Source organism: Colossoma macropomum, unplaced genomic scaffold, assembly GCF_904425465.1.
Source record: "Colossoma macropomum unplaced genomic scaffold, Colossoma_macropomum, whole genome shotgun sequence".
Taxonomy (NCBI): Eukaryota; Metazoa; Chordata; class Actinopteri; order Characiformes; family Serrasalmidae; genus Colossoma; species Colossoma macropomum.
The window spans coordinates 15,433,118-15,455,067 of record NW_023494806.1 but is presented as its reverse complement, the minus strand read 5'-3'; the positions used below and the strand labels follow the sequence as shown (position 1 = coordinate 15,455,067).

Below are 21,950 nucleotides of genomic sequence, written 5' to 3'. Positions count from 1 at the left end.
CACTCATCCTGGCCCTAATCTTAACCCTAACCTTAACCTCAACCCTAATCCTAACCCTCATATGTTTTTGCCATGTTATTGAGAGTCCGTTAAGTGTTGTTTTATCTAAAAGGACCACTCAAATTATAGTGTCACCATAATTTTGTTTAGTACAGCATGCTATATTCAGCCATGATCGTTTAGTCTAGGACTTCACCCTCTGCTTTTCTGTATTGGTTTGTTGAACACCTCAGACAAAGCATGACATCGTACAGAGATGTAAAGCAGCACTGATGCAGATGGGAAAACAATAACAGATAATTTGCTTTGTCTTGACCTAGTCATTACATTAAAACTCAGACATGAAAAATGTTGGTGACAAAACAGCCTCATGAGTCAGGTGTACTGAAATAGGCAAATATCCCTCTGTGGTGTGTAATTTTGTTTGCAAATGCCAAGAACAGGCTAATTGAATGCAGCTGATGCAGCAGCAGACAAACACACAGACTAAAGAAAAGGGTGGGGAGGAGACGATTAAAGTAGGTCTTTGCAACAAAGTCATTTTAAAGGCATTTTCACAAGCTTTGCAACATTTGTATTTTTCAGGTTCTCGTTCTTGCTGCTCTTTTGTAGCAGTTTGAATCTGTTTTCAATAATCTTGACTTGCCTGCTGTTGTTAATGGAAGCTATTTTCCTTGACGCTGATTTTCCACGTTTATCTTTTTGTCTCTGTTGTGTCCCTGTTGCAGCTTTTTAATAGTGCCATTCTCTCTGTTAATGGTGAGGCCGATGAGAAAGGGCAGTCTGTATAGCTTTTATAGTTCCAGGTTTTGTCTGTGTACCTATGTGTATTACTGATGTATTACTGATGCACTATTATATAGGGATGCACGATAACAGAATCGAATATCGGCAGGTATTAAAAAAACAAACACCAGCAGAACCTTTATTCAGTACTGGGCTACTGTGCTGAAATATCTGCATTTTATTGTTTGTACTGCATTTGTAACCCTTCAGAAATAAATGTGGATTAGAGTCAGAATCCAGTTTGGGGAGAGAGGGAGCATGTTCTTTCTTATTTTTTGATATTACGTCACATTAAATCACAATAACATCACATTATTTTATTTGTATCAATATTACATGCTTATTTTCTGTTTATGCTAAAAAGTGTCCATGTTTAGAGCTTTAGCCTCAGCAGAAGTCTGCTGTCTGAAGCAGACTCTTCAGTTGTCTCATATGAGAATGTACTACTGCTTCTTTTCCAATATTCAGTTAAAATACATGTTTCAGATGTGAAAGAGCTGCCTGACACTTGCAGTTATTTCTGTGCTTTAAATTCTAATTAAACCCAGAATAGATTGTAGTTTTGTTGAGCTATAGTCTGTAATGACAACAAGAATGAAGCACTAACCTGCCCTACCAGTAACAAATGCATTCGATTTCACGTATTTACTGAACTGTGATCATTTTTTCACTCACGCCTTAACAGTTACCACTAGACCTTCTTATTTCTGCTTAATTATCATTGTACCTATCATTATTGAGGTATTTGGCTAAAATATAAGCAACATGCAAACAGGCTAAGAATTTCACTGACACAATGAAAAGAAAAAAGTGTTCCATTGTAATCTTTATACTTGATATGTACCAGAAAATACATAACATTATTATTCCTGATACTACTCTTCATTGTTTTTGTTTTAATGTTGACATATATAAGATAAGATGTCTTGACAGTATAATAGTTCTAATTCTAGGTGTACTTTCTACAAATTTCAACTGCTTCACATTGCTTGTTTATATTCTTTCAGCCATAATAAGCCTTCTTGGGAATATCTGGGCAGCCCCTTAAATGGCCACAAACCACCAGGGTCCGATATTTATTATGCAATTCTACAACCTAAGAATAACTTGACCAGTTTGCATTGTTGTCTGTGTAGTTACTGAATAACAAGACTTAGGATGTTATAAGCCTGAGATATTGAGAGGCTAAGAAATAATGTTTATGTTCTACCTACCACAACCACAGTCACTCTTATGAGCAGCTATGTAAACAAATAAAACAATTAATTGTTATAATGATTATATCATGATCTATTTAAACCCAAGGCATTAATAGAGGCAGTAAAAATCTATATATATACAGAATCATCATTTATAGATGCTTTCTATTGAGAACCCCTAAATTTCAACTTGGGAAAATAATACTTAATTGAAATTTACTTTAATATTACTTAATATAACTTAAATGTTAAAAATACTTCAGTGTCAAAAAATCTTTTTAAGTGATGGTTTGACTTATTTTTTGACTTATCATGAGTTTAAATTTTAAATGAAAAAAAAAACTATTAAAAACTTGTTGTTCAAAGCTGTGTTTGCTAATGTACTGGCTTGGGTTTTTGAGTTCCGCTCAAAATGAGCTAAAATTGTCACTACCGAAACAGTCACTACCAAAACATTTGGTAAAGTTTCAGTAGTGTTATAATTGTTTTGTAGTGACAAAATGAAATGTTCAACCATTTATTTTAATAAAATGAACATAGGCCTGTTTAAGATATAGGGTCACTCAACGAAAAGGATTGCAGTCTAAAGTCAAAGTCAGTTAAATGTCTGAAATGTGTTTTGAACTCTGACTTTGAACCGGCTTGGTAGAATGGCTCATATAGGTTGTAGTAAAGGTCACACATTAAGGTTACATTGCTGCACATGTTCTGTCACAATCTACACTCCTGCAGAACACCACAGCATCTGTTCCCACATCTCTCCACCCCACACTTTCTTCTCCCTGTCACATCTCACAGCCCCATCCGTGATGGCCCACGGCCAATTTCGTGTGACCAATGTGAAAATAATTGAATTGCTGTGGCACCATTAATCTTGCTGGGCTATGTCTGTGCCCTGCCAGTAAACGGCACAGCATTGTTCCATTACCACGAGAAAGTGAGGCTTTGAACAATGGAGCACACTCGCCCACAATTTGATTTCCCCTCCGCTTCCTGAATGGACTTGAGAGCTATAAATAAATCCATCTTCATTGTGCTACTGCTCCTGTTATTATTGCCGTGAGCTCTGGGTCAGTTGTATGTGACACTGACAGAGGCATCCTGTTGATGCTTGCATGATGCTGCAGAAAGAGGAAAAAGAAGTGTTCAGAGGAAGTGTATTTGCAGTTTTTTTCCCCTTTCCTCTTTTTCTCCTGCGTCAGACAGTTGCTAAACAGGTCTGCTTATGATGCAGCAGTCTGATTGCTGGAAAGCTCACATATGCACTGACAGTTTTGTGTCGTGTCCTCCATTAGTTATAGGGTTACCGAAGCATTTAAAGCTGTTTATCATACATCAGTCTATTAATCAGTCAGTGGACACACATAAACACACACACAGGTGTCCACACAGACTTAATCGTATAAACATTGTATGTTTATACCAAGCTCTGCAAAGGTCAGAGGTCAGAGGCCACCCTTCATTTAATTAATTTCCCTTTAAAATGACAATTAAGTACAAGTTATTCTTTTTTCAGCATCATGATGATCTTATATCTAATCACCTAAGTAATATCTCCTATATGATAACTGTGTACATTGTAATAGAATGATCTGTTACTGATACTATGTTATTGAAGTATCGATACATGAAAGTGAGCACATCAAATTCATCAAGTTCATTAAATTCAGCGATGTTTTCTTTGAATTTCGCAGCATGTCTCAGATATTCTAGTGTCTTAAGCTTTTTGCGCTCTCTGACGCCTTAGCTGAAAACGAAGGCTGCCACTCCTGAATGGAGAACAGTTACGTAACTGACAGAGGTAATTGAGCGTGCAGCGATGGCCTCCGGCCATTTGTGTGCTAATCTCCTGGAGGGGAAGCTTTGATAGTGCTCTGCTTGCCCTATCACACAGTGCTCGCTGGAAGGCTTTATATCTATGAGCGTATCACCTAATGCCTCGTTTACTAAGCCTTACTCGCTTAGTCTATTTCGAGCTTTCATCACTTGTTGACGAACTTGAATGGAGAGGATAATGGTATCTGTGGGGCGTTGAGTTCAAGCTGTCTCAGCGAGACAGATGTGTGCGGCTGTCTAGCATTGAAGTTTGGTCTGAACTACATCACCTGAAATTGGCAGCCTGCAGGTACCTGTTAAGTGTCAGACCAGTTAGAAACTTAGACAGATTTTATCAGGACAAATTCTACTAAAGGAGACTAATTAGCTTTCAGAGCTTTGACAGAGTTTGAATTATGGAGTCTATCAAGTGGGAGTCGGGGACGGTGGCTAGAAAAATGTATCTTTACTTAGTACGTTTGTAAGTTTATTAGTTAAATCTGCTTTGACCATATATAAAAAATTGGATGTTATTAAACTCGCAGTTCACATTCATACTGCGCCCACTTACTGAGTTATCTGTAAAGTCACAGAACAGGGTTCAATCTCTACAAACAGTTCAGTGATAGCTAGTAAAATAGACAAGCTACTGATAAGACATGGTCCTCATTCATTAAGTGAAGTAATGATGTAATGACCAGGGTGGAAGGGCAAGAGGGAGGCCTAGTAGGGCCGTAGTGGCACTTATTGTCCACAAAGGCACCCTTAGAAAGTTTGAGAACTGCTGCCTTAAGCTATAGTTTGGTGAAAAAATTCAAGTTTACATAAAGATAGTCGTTCAACAAAGACTTGTTTGGTGCCTGGTATTTGCTTCTTTAGTTTTACACTAAACCTACAAGGCTAATGCAGCTAACAAGTAACCTATAAAAATGGACAAAAGGTTTTAGCCTGAGTAAAATCAGTAGTAGCAGCCAGCTTGAAGCATGAAATTGATCTGCAAGTAGCTCCAGTGCAAAACTGAAGCAGCAAACCTCATACAACATGTATGTCATGACTGATCAACTATATTTGGGATTCAGGGAGCATTTTTTGCTGAACTATCGCATTAGACGGATTAAAAGACACAAGGCAACTGAAAAACAAGTGAGGTACGCTTAGCTTATAGCACAGGCCATACAGCCTAAGCCTAAAGCTAAAGCTAATGTGTAGTCTGTCTTTGGAACCGTTGTTTCTCTGTATTTGTTAGCAGTAACAATATCTCAGTGATTTTTTGCTGATATAGGACTTCAACATTTGAAATATATATTTTGTGACGGCTCGATGGCCCTTGCTACACCTTCATATTCATCACTATATAAATCTTTCAGCATCTCTCTTGGATCACAGTGTTCTCCGTACAGTCTGGGGCTGAAGTTTCTCTTTTAGCAGCAGAACACTTATGGCCAGAAGCTCTACAGATTTTTTTCTCCACCCTCACTCCCTCCTCTGTCTGTCTAACTAACTGTGTTTGTGGTGAGATGTTTGATGGTAGTGAGATATTTTGCACCTAAGTGAGCTGAGCGATTGTCAGTTTGGTGCCACTGTCTAAAATCATGTGTTACAGTGCCGTCCATGGCCTCACTGGTGATTATGTCATACTGACTGGAGTGATGTCATGCTGTTTCCGAATCTCATGTGAGGAATTTGTGACTGAGGCGAATTGTCGTGGACATTAATCATCGCCTGTCAGTATTTGTAGTACGATGGCAAGACGGTGTCTTTTTTTACATTGTTTTTAAAGTGTGTTTAAGATATTAACTATATCTTCACTGTCTATAGTGCATAGGTTTTTATTCGGATGGCTAATTGTCTCTTAGCACTGTTCAGAAGGTCATCAGTGTACAGTCGTATGGAAAAGTTTAGGTACCCCAAGTCAAATGACATGTTTTGCTGATTTTGTAAGTGAAAAGAAGTGAACACATTGTTTACAGAGAACACACTACTGCACATTCTAATACATGATTACTTTTATTTGCTGAAATAAATAAAAAATAAATAAACAAGACATGAATTGTGGCCTGTGCAAACAATGTGGCATGTATATATATTTATATCACTGTTGTCAGAAGAAAATCTCGTATGTCCAAAATGGTAACTTTACAGGAGAAGGAAAAAACCTACTTTACTTTTAATGTAAGTCAGTGGAACCAGACTCTTTTTTAAGTCGTTTTGGGCCATTTCTTTTGGTCCATTCTTCAAAAAAATTACACACAACGTAAAGGGCAACAGGCATTTTCAAATTATATCAAAAACTGAAATACGACAAAAATGGAGATATGAGGTTTTCTTCCGACTTTTCTTTCTATATATATATATAGATAGATAGATAGATAGATAGATCACAGATAGATTTTTTTTTCTTCAAATGCTAAACACAGCAAATTATGTGCTAAAGTGTGTAAAATGATGCCAGATTTAAGTGTGTTCCCTGTAGAGAATGTGTTAACCTGTTTTCATGGGGAAGATTTTCAACATCATGTGAATTTGGGTGTTCATAATTTTGCATACAACTGTGCATAGAATGGAAATTATGTATGTAAGTTTTTATATGTCATATTATATTGTTATATTATATTATATTGAAGAAGTCTAGAGCTATTACAGAAGTATAAAATTAATTACATGTTGGATTATTAATTATATTTGAATTCTGTGTCAGCAGATTTGAGTGTGCATTTCTGACTTTTTGTTTCAGTTCATTCCTGTTGTTTCGATGTCAAAACATGACAAATACATGAAAAAAATGTAGAACACAGGACTAAGGTTTCATGAATAAGGTCCAATAACTTTTCATCAAATTGCAGATGTAATGAAATATCTCCTCTTCTACTTACAATCACAATGTGGGATTGATTGAAAGTTTAGACTGTTTATAGTCGAAACCTTAGAATTCTTTGTCTGTCTTGTCAGTGGTAACAGCAATAATGCTTCTTTATTGTTTCCAGTGAAACTAATGACAGTATTAAACTAATACTTAACCCCATAAATGGCTAGAACCAATGGTGGGTCCAAAGCTTTACTACACACTTCTGTAACCTAAGGATAACTCAGCCAGTTTGCATTGTAGTCCATGTAGTTACTGAATAATAAGCCATTGTATGTAATAAGCCTGGGATTTTAAGGGATCAGTAGACTGACATCTAGTCATCCGTAGAGGAGTGTCCTTACGAGCACCTGTCAAGACAGTACCATCTTTGTAACATGTATTGCAGTATGCTTTAAGCTCTAATCCATAGCCTTGTGTCTGCAGGGCCTGTATGTGTTTGCAGTTTACTTCATCATGCATAACCAGCTCTGCTGGCCAGCCAAGGCCAGTTACACAGTGGAGATGAATGGCCACAGCAGTCCTGACGGTGTCTTCCAGAGCACTGGGGCCACCACTGTTGGAGGGGAAGAGATCAGCAAGTCCACTCAGAACCTCATCAGTGCTATGGAGGAGGTAGGGGTTTGGTTTTCACTTACTGCTCCAATTATTGTTAGAGCTTGACTGACATTTTGTTTGGCCAGTAAAACCAATATTATGGTTTCATGGGTTCCCTAGTATCATGCTGCCAATAAAACATTAACAATTTTGGCTTTTTAGGATAAGTGGCTTGTTTGATATTTTAATGAACAGCTCATTCAAATTGAATATGAGGAGAATGGTTTGTCTGTAAGGATTTTACTGGTTTCAGTGGAGTTGATGATGAAATGATGAAAATTTAGGAGGAGGACCGTGCCTGAAGATCCTGCTATTCCCAATCTACTCTATAAATTACATCTCTATCTTTTGTTTCCCATGTTCCTTGGTACTTCCTGTTTCTCAGTTCTCTCTCAGCCCTAACTTCAGTCATCAAAAAGAGGGGTCAGGCTTTCCAGCTCAAAGCAGAAGCAACCCAGAACTCCAGCTCAACTTCTCTTTGCATTACTACAACAATTTGCTGAAAGCATAATCTGAAGTAGCAGTGCTCTTAGGCCTGTCGTTAGAAACAGGGTGCAGTCAGGTCGCAAAAGTGGCCATAATTCATATTTGACCATTCACAGTTGACATCTGACAGTCATATCAGTAAAGCAATGTTTAATCCTTTAAGGCTGATGTGAAAACAATTTCTGGCATTTAATCCATTGTTTTCTGTTAACGATTTCTAAGCACTGTGTGTAAAGAATGTGATCTCACAAAGCTGTATTTGGCTTTTGTCACAAACTACATTTTCGAACAAGAAAGCACAGATCAGTCACGTTTTCATTCTCTGATAAACCCAGTGAGTAACAGGCCCTTACAAATCTGAACGGCACTGTGAATAAGCTTGTACACTCACTCAGAAAACATCACAGTGCACCCAACAATAAAGGAAGCCTTGTGCATCTTTTACACAGTGATAGAAGCACAGTAACACGAAAAACGCTGATTGTATGCACTGATACAGTGAATTGAGGCAAGTGTGGACAAGTGTGTAACTCTGGAGACAGATTTAAATGACTTTAAAGGGCCAGAATGGATCGCTGACGAGATGCTTTGTTCGATAGGGTTAATCACAGTTTAATTTTTAGTTTTATTTTAAGTTAAATTAGAATTATGGTGTCTGTTACTATCAGCTTCATCAGCCTCAATGGAATTGGTGACAAATTGTCTAATGAGTCAGCTCATAGTAGTTATATACTTACAATGAAATGTTGTTGTAGTGTGTCTCTGTGTTTGTGTGTGCATTTGTGTGTGTTTGCCCAAGTGTCTTGCACAGCCATTGGACACCATCTTATCACTTAAAGGTTTGGACTCATAGAGTGATTCTCGGTCCATTTACACAACACTTTGTTTACTTTCTGAACAATGAGTTACACATACACACACACACACACACATTCAAGAAGGGTTCTATAAGGTTATATTATTTATCATTTAATAACATTTTTGGTTCCCAAAATACTTCTATAAAATACCTCTTTTGATATCTACTTTAAATCTATATTGTATAAGTTGTTATTCTATATAAAATAACTGCCAGTTTTTCTATGTGAAGTGATACACAACTACTTTCCTCCTAAACATGTTTATAATCACCATCAAATACTTTATACTACTATATAGAAATTTAGAATAACTTCAGCTAGTAATGCTAGAGGTTATTTTAAATAGAATAATGTCTTATAGAGTGTAGATTTAATTATCATAATGTAGACAACATAAGGTATTGTACAGAAGTAATGTAGGAATGAAAAAATGTTACTAAATAATATACTGTACCTATCTAATGTCCATATTTTTTGCATCGCTTTTGAGATATGAGGCAGTCTGGACATAATTATTTTAATATTTTCTTTTAATAGTACAAAAGCATGATATTCATGAACAGTTTTTTTCCCTGGTTCCCTGTCTGTCTCCCTCTATCTACCACTTTAAAACAAACAAATAAACAAATAATTAAAAATTAAAAAAACATTAAATACAACAATAATACAGATATTAATGTTAGCTGCTAAATTATTAGTACATGCTCTAGATTAGGAATTTTATTATAACTTATAACTTCTGGCTATAAATCTGCATGCTATAACTTATTATTCTATATAAAATAACGCCTAGTATTACTGTGTGAAGTGCTTCCAAACTACTTTACAGTAGTATGCAGTAGATGGTGGTGATAATGAGGTTCTAAAAGTAAACAGATTTAGGAGTAAAGTAGTTTACCCCACTCATTTCACCCAATCAGCTTCAACTTCTCTTCTACTTAAAGCAACATATTAGAGTGACACTTTTCTCCATGGTGTTTGAGATGCAGTAGAAGGTCACAGCCTTGTAATACATTTATCCAGTCTGAGTTCAAACTGAGTACCTCAATGATCTGTAGGCAAGACTCTGTTATTCTGAAGGGGCAGATTTAATTTGATCGCGCCCCAGCGCAGGCTCAGGAGCGCCTGAGTAATCCTGTTTCATTCATGAGAGCACAAACTTTTTGGATTTAGGACTCTGGGTTATCACATGCGGCCTAGAGAGAAAGCGAGGGAGAGGGGAGTAGAGAGAATGGGGAAAAGAGTGAGAGGTAGAGAGAGAGGGGAAAGGAGGGCTAGCTGTCTGTTCAGGCATTACGAACAGATGTGACAAATCCAGCAGTGCCTGGCGGTGCCTAATTCACCTAACCTCGGACTTTCTGTCCTGATTACTGGCTGTCTCCAATGGGCCACTCTACCAGATGCTGGTGCCTGTGACTGGAGAAACTGGATGGATTTTGCTTCCTTTCCCATGGGAACTCCAGCACTGCCGCCCCTTTACCGACACTCCCTAACAAAGGAAATGAAGTCAGCACTAAAAGGAAGCACCGGGAACAAATTCTTCCCATATATTTATTGAGATACACAACCATTCAAATGCTTGGAATCACTTGGTTTATCAATATTTCAATATTTTCTTGTTGTTTTATGTGCAACAATAACTTATTAAACACTACGTACATTATACAGTGCTATGCAGAAGTAGAAGAAGAGGCCACCCTTCACTTATTTAATTTCCAGCCTGGCCATTAGGTACAAGTTATTCATTCTGAGAGTGAGGGGAAAAAGCAGAAAACATATTCAACAGAAACTTACACAGATGTCACAACTAAACATATCAAAATGGTCAGTATTTAGTGCGTCCGTCCTTTACCTTTATTACAGCTTCCATTCTTTATCAGGAGACTTGCTTTCAGTCTGTCAAGGAAATCTGCCAGGATATTTCTTCACACCTCCACAGTTCAGTCTTAGAAGTTGGCTGGAATTTCTCTTTTGTCTGTTTCCTTTCTCACAGTAACCATTTTGTCCTTTCAGACTGACAGTGTTGAGTTGTCTTCTCACAGTGGAAGTATGGACAGAAACATCTGTGGATTTTTTCAAATATGAAGCAACAGTGGAGTTTGATTTTCTCCTCTCTCTCAAAGATCAAATACTGTTTATCTGATGATGACAGTTTTGGTGGTCTATTAGGGCTTGCATGGTTGTTAAGACTCTTTTTTTTCTATATCCTTTAAAAAATTTTTGAACTTAAGTGTTGTAAACCTATTTTTTTACTTATTCTCCTTTGATTTTTCCTTTTCCTTATACAAGTGTATTATCTTAAATCCCCTCAGAAATATCTCTTGAAAAATGAATGACTTGTACTTAATGGTCGTTTTCAGTTAAATAAATGAAGGATGGTCTCTGAAAATACTGTAGGTCCAAACATTGGTAGACACCTGCTCACCCAACATTTCTTCTGAAATGAAGTGTAAAAAGGGGAATTTGTGATTTTAGAGAGTCATCCCAAAGGTATATAAATGGAGCTCCGTCTCCTCAGAGAAGACAATTCCTCTGCTCCACAGCCCAAGTCTTACTTACCAAGTCCTAACTAGCCAAAGCTTGGCATTTGGCATTTGGCATGGAGACCATAGGCCCATGCATCATTTTTTTTATTCAATGTTTCAAGTATTTCAGACTTACAAGTTTGGAAGTATGTAGATTCCCAGCTTGGAAGTATGTAGATTCTTTTCCCCCATTCTTGATGTGTTGTATAGGACTGCTTCATACATGTATACTGAAAGATACCGGGTGGGAAATATATTATGTGATGCATCATTATTGTGTGTGTGATTTTAAATTCTTGTGATAAAAGAGGAAGGAAAGTGCATTTATCAGTCCGGGTAAAAAAAAATAAGGCAGTGTGAGAAAGGGGAGATGGAGGAAAGGAAGACGGATGGTTCGTTTAACTGGCTAAGTCAGTGTGCGCTCTCTATAGTGCGACAATTTTACCCTGAAAATCTGCTGAGAGTTTGCAGAGGAACGTTTCGTCTTCTTTGTATATGCATTACCAAAACTTACCTTGCAATAAATTGGGTATTAATTGAAGATAGATAGATTCAGTTTAATATTGCTTTGACTTAGCCTGCTTTGACCCTTGCAGTCCAGAGAAAAGTGAAAGCAGCAGTGATATTAGCCCAAGCTGTTATTCTACATTATGTAAGGCATTTATTAGACCCACAGCTGCTGACCAGCTTTAACAGAAGTGTCTTTTTCACTTTTCAGTCATTTCCAGACATCTTTATTCTACATCATTTCATGGGTCTGTCTGTAGTCCCCAAGGCCGCGTCCGACTGTCTGAGCTCCATTTATTTATTAAATTCATATCAAAGGAAAGTTTCCTTAGCCAGTTATCTGCATTTCCCGGCTGAATCAGCAAGCAGCCTTTTGGTGTGCAATGAGCCCCAAAGCAATAGCCTACTTCAGAGCAAAAATGACTCACTGAATCATTCAGTCAGCCAGTGAACTCTTTTACCCCCAAACCCCATTTTACCCTTTAGCCAACCATGACAATGTAATCTTACAGTGACCCCTTCATGAACCACAAATATCAGCACATGGCCATATTAAGGCCTTCTGGGGCTCCTGGCTAACTCTTATCTTGGGACCCCTACTTCTGTTGAGACACGAGGGGACAAAAAGACCATTTAACATTGACTTATATCATAATAAGACACAAGACACATCAACACAACCACCATGCTGTAACAGTACATCAGAAGTGGGTAGTAACTAGTTATATTTACACATTACTTACTATTTACACATTATATTTACACATTACTGATACTTAACTTTTAGTTAAGTATCAGTAATCTGTTTTAGTGTTCAGAACTGAACTGTAGATGATTCCATACTAAATGGATTGGACAAGAATGAAGTTTTAATAAAATACACATCCAAAATAACAAAACAGTTTAAAAAGTAATCAAATCTAGAGGCAGATAACTCAAAAAGAATTGACTATAAACATATTATTGCAGTATATTTTTTACCATGTAATAACTCAAACTTGAAAAATAGTGTAAGAGTGCACAATTCCTGACTGTTGTCATACACAATTTCTCATCCACCCTCCATCCCACTGATCACTGGTCAGTTTCTGACCACAGGGCTGCTGTTGACCAAGTATTAATAGGGTTGTGGACTATCCTCAGTACAGCAGTGGTAGTGGGTGTGGTGCTGGTACAAGCCTATCAGTAAGCATGTTTTGGCTCTTGGATAGTTGTTTTTTTCTTTCTTTGTTCAAGTTGTGTGTATTAAATATTCCTTTTGCATTACTAGACATGTTTGAAAAAATCTGTTCAGATATGCTGGGGAACTTGTTGATGTGTGTTTGTTTTTTTGACCGAATTTGTTCTTTCATGTGTGTTGTTCAGATCTCGGCAGATTGGGAGAGAGCGTCCCTCAGGCCGAGCAGTCAGCCCAGCAGTGTGTTCAAACAGGGTGCTGAAAACGGCACCTATCCTTCTGAGGGCGGCTTCATTAACACAAATCTAGTCCAAGACGAGGAGTCGCAGGAGTTTGACGACCTGATATTTGCCTTAAAGACCGGTAAGACTTTCCTCAAAAATAAACCTCATTATCAATTTCTTACCACACTACAATATCTTTCACATTATAAAAACATTACATTATATCCATAGTTTACTGAGCAACAGTGGAGGTACACAAATGGACGATTCCACCGAATGAGTTTAAACTGCAGTCCCATGGTTAAAAACTATTTAAAACACCAATTAGTATTCAGACCATATATTTACAAGAATTATATTATGATCTATTTAAACCCAAGGCATTATTTGAGAAGTAATAAGCTAAATATATACAAAAAATAGAAAGTATAGGGTACTTTTCTATCGGGGGTGTCTGCCCCAAACCCAAACCCCTAAGTTTAGGCTTATAAAAATAATACCTATGTTTGTTTATAATTTTTTTAAGATCTTTCTGATTTCTGTTAAAGTTGAAAAATGTAGATTTATCATGAAATTAATTTTTAAATAAAACAAAAAGGATTTTAGTCCATAGGCGGAGCCTTATTTTAGCCACACCCCTGCATTTTAGAGCAGGAGGTGAGACTGTATTCCTGTCACTCATGGCCACATGGTGAGCAGTTAGACCTCATTGTTTTGAAGTAAATGTGTCCCAAAGTCTGAAAATCAGTGTGGAACATTAAGAGCTGTCACTACTGAAACACATTTACTGGAATTACATTACTTTTTGGGTTTTAATTCAAAATATTATGATTTTATGTGTGTACAACTGCTGTGTTAGTTTGTCATGTACCCCTGTGTCCTTTTACTGTATTTATGTTTATTTGATTTATTCTAATACTAAATATCAAACAAAAACGCACTTAGCCGAGATGAATTGCTTCACCAATTGCTAGTAACAGTTTTCTTGGCTGCCTGTGACTTTTACACAGTACTGTATGTTTTTGTGACAAAACCTTTGCTTTACAAACAAACAATGCTTTTAACTGTATATATTTTGGACCTTTTCTTTTGATCCAGTTGTTATGAAATGAAAAGGACAGATGATGTTTTTAAATGATGTGGAAAAAAAGAAAGGAAAAGGTTGGTGATGGTCTGATAAGACACCAACCTATAATATGTAAGTCTTATATAGTGTCATTGGCTAACTAATTGGTTATATACTACAAAGTACCATTCATATGCTCTAAATAACATGAGTCTGAGTATCTGCAAATCCTTACCATATTATGTGTACTTACTTGTTCTGGGATACTCAAAATCAAAATCAACCTCACTTTTGGTATCATTTCACTCTGAATTTGACAGTCAAAATTAGACTTTCATACTTTAAAATTGAGTTACCTTAACACAATATTTCCAAATAGGGTTTTTCTTGATAGTCCTGTTGGCCCTGCAGTGCTGCATACATCTTTATGTTCTCGTCTAAGTACATCAGACTTCTACTGACTTACCGCTGTGAATGCTATTGGGGTCGATCATCAATGTTTAATGAGATAGAGCCCTGTATGTGTGACGATGCATCACTGTGATCTATTACGGCTCAACTTAACTTTTTTCCCCCATAATGAAGGAACAGCATTCTTATACTGAGCGGTCTAAAAAGACGACGCTGACTGTGTGCACGCTGACTTTTTGCTGAGACTGTTACAGAGTCTGTACTTCAGATTGCAGAGGCTGGACTTTGAATCAAATGGAAACATTGCTTTTTCCACTTAGCACCTTGAACTTTCGCCAGTTCATTGTCAGTTATCTTTCTTCGTTGACATACGTTTTAGAGCCTGATTCTAAGAGGTCAGGCTGCCGGGTGCTTCTTGCAAGCCTGTGTTAGGAAATCAGGAATGCTGGACAGGCTGGAAGGACACTGGTTTTAACCATTTAACAAAAGGTTGAATACACTGTATGTCCAAAACCATTTAGGCATCCATTCTAACTGGTGAATTCAGCTAGTTTATGGTGCAGTCGTTGCAGGCACAGGTGCTCAATTGCACATACACAGCTTGCATAAGCTCCATTCAAAAGCATTGCCAATAGAAAGGGGTGCCCTGGAGCAGCTGCACAGGTCACCATGTCCTATGCCAAGTGTTGGTTAGAAGGGTATAAAGCCGCCCAGCATTCTCTGGAGTGATGGAGCTTCATCTTATAGCTTTAGGATGAGTTGAGGTGGCCTTTGTGGTCAAGAACTATTATCCAACATCAGTACCTGACCTCACTAATGCAACCAAATCCTCACAGTAGCATTCCAACATGTCTTAGGAGGCGAAAGTGTCCACTATAGTAACATTATAGTGTAATATTATTAAAGTTTTGTTACTAAAATGCTGTACAAATACAAATTTGAAAGGAAGATAAGAATGTAGTAAGTTATATATAGAATAAGAATGTTTGTTTGTTCTCATTGGGTTTTGGAGAGGAGTTAGGGTAAGTTTCTTAAATCAAACATCCTCACAGGCCACCTTTGGTCCACAGGCTTTACTTTTGGCATCCCTTATCCAGTGTAAAGCCTTCGCAATAGCGTAGAGACTGTTACCACAGCAAAAGAGGGACAACTCCCTACTAATACCCTTCAGAAGAATTTACATGCGCATTATTTCCACATATACACTTAAACCTAAGTATGTGTAATAGCAAGTAAACTGAATGACAAATTGTATTAATACATTTTAATGATGGGGAAATTATGTACATCTTAGAATCTAGTAAATTCAGCACGTTACCTTTTCACTATGGATAAATGGCTCATACACAGTAAAGCCACTCTATATAGAGGACTGTATTTGTTGTTAATATTCCAAGAGTTTTAGGCCATCGACTGTCTATTTGTTTCCTGCTATCTGTCAAGCACCATCTCTGCTGGTGAGAGGCATATTAGCTGAATTGATACACTAATCTAGCTCTCAGTAAGAGTTTTTGTCACAGGCTGGATCTCTCTGTTAGGAGCCTTATATAATCTCTGGCCCAGCAGCCATTTCAGCAGCTCCAGCCCCTCCAGCCTGGAGGATGAAATATCACATCTTCACTTCAGGGCAATTAGACATTAATATTTATGACCGGAGAACTTCACCATTTGCATATTTTCATCCCAGTGCTGATCATGATGGTATATATATATGTATGCTGTGTCTCATATCTAACATATTTAATACTTGGGGTGTGCATTATAATAATGAATGGATTTTCAGTTAAAGGACAATTCCAGTTATTTTTTAGATTTCCTGAAGAATTGAACCTTTCAGATGTAAAAAGTGTTGTTCAGACTATTTTGATGTGAGATGGTGTATTGTAGAGAAATTTACCAACTCTCATTTCCTTCAGTGGTGTCTACTATTCAAATATACATATTACATATTACATATGTTACATATGTTTATGTAAAGTCAATAACGGTAAAATAGTGTTAAATGTTTTTTCAGGGAATTGTGTTTACAAAACCCAGCAAGAATGTATTTAAAAAATAAATATGTTTTTATATGTTAGGCCAATACCTTATCTCGAAACGATGTCTCAAGCATCAGGCAGCGTATTTATAACCGTTTCATGTAATTGTTTCCTGTGTGGAAGCTTTTAGAGGCATTAAACTCTTTAGATTATAATCACTGCAATTCTGACTCACTAAATTTCTCCAAAATGGCACATTTCACATCAAACCACTCTTAATGCTTTGTTCATAACAAAGATTTAAATATGCAGAAATTTTGAAAAATTGGTAAAATTAAATAAAATGCCATTTGACTACATGGAAGAAAAGAAGAATTTTGTCTGATATAAACATCTCATTAAAATGATTGTGCAGGATGCTTCAGTCTGCAGTTATCAAAGTATTAACAGATGTGACATGACTTTTAATGCCATATTTTGCCAACATAACAAATAATTTCAGTATATGAATACTGGAATTTGAAGGATTAACTGAGTATTCAATTACCCATACATACATACATACATACATACATACATCATCTAAACCGCTTATCCACACTCCTATATGATATATCATTGGATGATGATATTTAGTATTGACCTGTCCAGGCTCTGCCCACAAATGTGTTCTTTGGTTGCAGTTGTTGCTAGGTTAAACAAACCTAAAAAGAAACTGTAGTGCAGAACTATAATGCAGTTTTTGTAAAAATACCTGAATTTAGAGTGTTACTGATTTCATGTTTTTTTTTTTTGCTTGCTTGCTTGTGACACTATTGGGATTGATGGCAGTTGTGTAATAAAGCCTATGCTGATGCTAGCATGGTAGCAAATTTGTTGTTCTCATTTTCCAACCTGCTTAGTTTCAGTTTACTAGAAAAACAGGGTCAAACTCAGTAGCATTTTAAACTGGAAGCTAAGAGCACAATGTACTTAGGCACCGGTTTCAGGTGCAATTCAGAAACATTTAGCCTACACTATGGCTGAAACTGGCACATGAGTTAAAACAGTTAAAAAAGTTTTTGGTCCACAAAATGCACTTCTCTTCGTCAGCATTTGCATTTGCAGGAAGGCTACTCAAAATGTGTGAGGATCATAAGAGGCTGATTGCGTTTACCACTCACTTTGCATTTGTTTTCTCTGCCTTTTAAAACCAGGCTTAAATTTGCATTAGTGTCACAAAAGATGCGTTATTGAGAGACTTTCTTTAACAACAGCAGCAGACACAGCAGCTAGACGGATGAAAGAGCCTTTAATTAGCCCGTCTAAACCCTAGAGTTCTTTTTAGGATTTTTTTTTTTGGGGTGTGGGGGGGTGGTTCAGTTTTCTGTAAAGGTTGGCCAACCTTGCAACAGATGCAGTGAAAGAATGCATTTGTGGACAGAGAATGGAGAGGTCGATTGGCTCTCGATGTGAATTTGAAATAAAACATTGTGTGGTCATGAGAGTTTTTCCTGATTTTCTGAGTGAAAGTAAGATCCTCTACAGAGAACACACATTTTAAGGCACTATTACTGTTTGTTTGTTTATTTTAACATTTTCAAGAAAATACTGAAACAGAAAATGTGCAAAACACTTGGCACATTTATATGTTTTGTTTTCCAGTATGTAAAACTCAGCAAATAAATAGTGTTCACTAAAATTTGCTGAAATACGCTGTGCATAGTGCATCTTTAATGCCATCTATAGCATGTAATGTAAATTAATACCTTAAAGTGGACTCTTATATCATTTTTGTTTTGTGCTCCACAGGGTCAGGCCTTAACATGAGCGACAACGAGTCCATCCCTGGGAGTCACGACGGCGGGAGCGTGGCGAACTCTCAGATTGTGGAGCTGCGGCGGATTCCCATCGCGGACACACACCTGTAACCTCGCTGCTTTTGTACTGAATGCGTGTAAACCAACCAACAGTATTTTGTACTTGTACCACCTTTGCACTAAATTTGACCAGTTTCTTTTCTCTTAGTTTTTGAGCTGTGTTTTTTATACCTGGAATTTGTTGATATTTCTGACCTTTTATAAATATATATATATGTGAATATACAGTATAATTGTCAACATATTAATTTTGTGAAGTTTTTAATGGTCTGAGATGTAAATATCATGTACTGTAGATGAAGGAGCACACAAGCAGGCTGGACCACCGGGCTCAGCCACTCAATTTGTGTTACAGATAATAAATAATTCAACAACTATTTTACTCCCGTCGTCTATGGGTGCATCTTTATCCCCCTAGCTGTGATTTGGCGTGATGAAAGTGGCTGTCTGGCAGTCGAACAGCAATGGATTTTGGAGTTGCTTCAGGGGTTAAGCTCAAGGAGAAGGCTTCCATGTGATTACGTAAAGATTGCAGCGCAGAAACTGCACAAACCAGTTTGACACCTGCGAGTGCTTTTCAGCACAACACTGTTGTTTATGAGTTTTTGGTATGATAGTTGACTTGGTGGCACGCAATGTACTGTTAGTGCACTTCATTGAAAGAATACAAGGGTTGTCCTGTTTAACAACTTCAAACAGCTGCTGACAAGGTCCATTAGCATTTGGCTAAAGGATCTGTTATGTAACATATATGTTTTTTTCAGTGCTGTCCTCAAACAGCCTTGGGAGTCAGCATTATAGCCTACATTGAACAACATGAATCTATAATGAATCTATATGGAGCACAGCTTGGATCCATATTATCCAATGTATGGCCCTCATTGCTGACCTTAAATGTCCATAGCTAAGCTGGACAGACTGTACTCAGCCATATGAACAGAAAAAGATCCCCAGTGTGAAATTAAAGCCCACAACTGGACACCAGCTGGTCACTCTGTAAAAGTTGATTCCATGCTGGGGATGTTGCTGATATCTTTAAGTTGGCAAACAGGTTCAGCAAGTGGAGCAAAAGTATGCTCAGTCTGCTGAGATGGTGGTGGATCCGTGTCAACAGTGGTAAATGGTGTTAACTGCTCACTGTTGCACTGCATAGTGTATCTTACATGTGTGTGAATAGGTGTAAAAATGATATGTTCACTAATGAGTGTACAGTGTAAGCTCTATTTGGAGCACAATAATTTATACAGTGTGGATTTGTATATACAAACGATTCACCAAAAGGTGAAATGTTTTAATCAACATTTCAAGATTTTTATGAACAAGAAGTTAAATGATAAATAATATACTGTAATGATCTATTTACATATTGTTTTGTCGCATTATATGCCTTGAGATTTGATCTTGACTTTTAAGGTATGATTAGTTCTGAATATTAATTTTATTGTAACTTAATTCTCAATGTTATACAGCTTTTTCAGTCATTCTAAAGTCTTCTACAGCTCATTATTCTGGGCACATGTAGAATTACTTATTATTTACGTTTCATTTTTATTTGCAGCTTCCTAGTGTTTTACTAACTACTTGAAAGCTGTGAAGTTATAAATAAATTACATATGCCGATAATTTTATACACTTTACTGCAACCAAGCTGGTTCTATATTATTGAAAACATTGATTCCAAACTTTTGAACGTTGATTACAAAATTTTGAACAAGTATTCCAAATTTTTGGACAAGGATTCCAAACTTGTGAATAGCGATTCCAAGCTTTTGAACAACAATTCTGAACTTTTGAACAGTGATTCCAAACCTTTGAACAACAATTCGCAACTTTTAAACAATGATTCCAAACTTTTGAGTAGCGATTTCAAACTTTTGAACAGTTCCAAACTATTGAATAGTGATTACAAATCTTTAAACGATTCCACAATTTTGATTGATTACAAACTTTTGAACAGCAGTTTTAAACTTTTAAGTGTTAGTTTATAGTGTGACTAATTAACAACCAAGTTTCAGTTTGAAACAATTACAAAGCTGTTACTTTTTAATTGAGTAAGAAAAGGCTGCACTTTTTTTCACTGTAAAACTATCTACTTATACTCTGAGTTTATTTGGCAACACAGCAGTTTTCTTTGCCAAACTATTATTAAAAGCACGTATTGAAACTCTTTTGTCCCAAAAGTGGTTTAAATGACTAAAAAGGTTTGAGTGTTGAGTTCTGTGTTGTGTTCTTAATAAACATGAACTGACACCACGTTTGCAGTAACATTAGCCCCAACTTCACTGCTCAACACCAGGCAAAACCCAGCGTTATGAACACAGATCTTTCATCTCATGCATCACCAAACATCTGCATATCTGAACACAGACAATAAGTTCGTGTGCAAACATAACATGCTGACATCACAACAAGGGAATAAAATGCTTGGGATTTTGATGTTATGCCCAAGATAGCACATCAGTTGTTTGTTTCATTTTTCAGTTTTTGCAAAGAACAGCTTTTAATTTTATAACGTTTTTGTACTGACATAGAAAATATAGTCATTTATTAAAGGGGAAATTCAATTTTCACTAATCCACTAAATCTCTGATAATGGAATCACTGAGATGTAAAGTTATTCAGATTCTGATTCAGTTATTCTGATTTGATATGAAATGATGCATTGTAGATACACTTTACGGCTCAAGGGTCTTAATGTCTACAATGCTAATGCAAATTTATTTCCCATTCACAATGACCAGACAATCTACATGTGTGTTCTGAGGTTTCATATGCATGTTGATAGTGGTGAAATACTGGTACAAATAACTTGTCTTTGGGGACTATTTTGCCCCATGACATCCTGGATGTGCCTCTTTCCTCTCTGCTGTGAATTGATTTTAAAGAATTACATTTTAGGCCAAAACTTTATCTAGAAGACCATCATAAAACAATGTCTCAGGCATCAGGCAACACAGCCATAACCATTTCATATAATAACTTTCTGTGAGGTAGCTTTTAGTAGCATTAATCTCCTCAGACATCTGGTTTACCACCGCTGTGAAGACGTCTGACTAGAATACAGCATTTCACATTTTCACAATTGCCCTTGATGAAAAGCAAGGTGTCACCAAACTTTTGCTAGGCAGCATATAGTGTGTATGTGGCCTGCTGCTGCCCGGAGGGCCGCCTCTGACCTTGCATTGACTTGGGTTTTCAAAGTCAACGACTCCGTAATGCAAGGCCTGCTCGTGTTTGTTGGCGAGGCAGTCTGAGGCCGCTTTTTTGGCCATGATTTAGTGCTGGATCAAGTGTCTGTGTTTGCTTTTTGGCAGCCCATAGGAGGATGAAAGAGGATATTCTGTCTCTCTCTCTCCCTCAACTATCTCTATACCCATTTATTCCTCACTCTCAGTCGCATATTAACACTTATTAAGCAGCCCCGTGGGTGAAAGCAGACACTCCTCTCTCGTACAGGAAAACAAACCCTGTTTGAAGCCTCAGAGAAGGCAGCAGGCTCCTCACTAATACAAATAAATAAAGAGGCTTGCGATGTAGCGCAGCTGCAGAATTTTGTATTCGGGCAGCGTGTTGCCTGCACAGTGAAAAAAAAGGGT

The 21,950-nt window shown here is 37.1% G+C and overlaps 1 protein-coding gene and 1 long non-coding RNA gene across 2 annotated transcripts in view; one reads left to right on the top strand and one right to left on the bottom strand.

The window, feature by feature from the left end:
- The window catches only part of adgrv1 (adhesion G protein-coupled receptor V1), a 223,078-nt gene extending 204,342 nt beyond the window's left edge, over positions 1-18,736 (top strand). The window contains 3 exon segments of the mRNA XM_036598204.1: positions 7,090-7,278; positions 13,004-13,178; positions 18,287-18,736. Of these exon segments, the coding sequence (XP_036454097.1) occupies positions 7,090-7,278; positions 13,004-13,178; positions 18,287-18,405 (483 nt within the window). The 3' untranslated portion in view covers positions 18,406-18,736.
- The window catches only part of LOC118827021, a 29,336-nt gene continuing 18,022 nt past the window's right edge, over positions 10,637-21,950 (bottom strand). Inside the window, exons 2-3 of the long non-coding RNA XR_005008838.1 lie at positions 11,268-11,361; positions 10,637-10,669 (exon numbers count right to left, since the gene is read on the bottom strand). This is a non-coding gene — a long non-coding RNA (uncharacterized LOC118827021). The remainder of the gene's footprint in view (positions 10,670-11,267; positions 11,362-21,950) is intronic.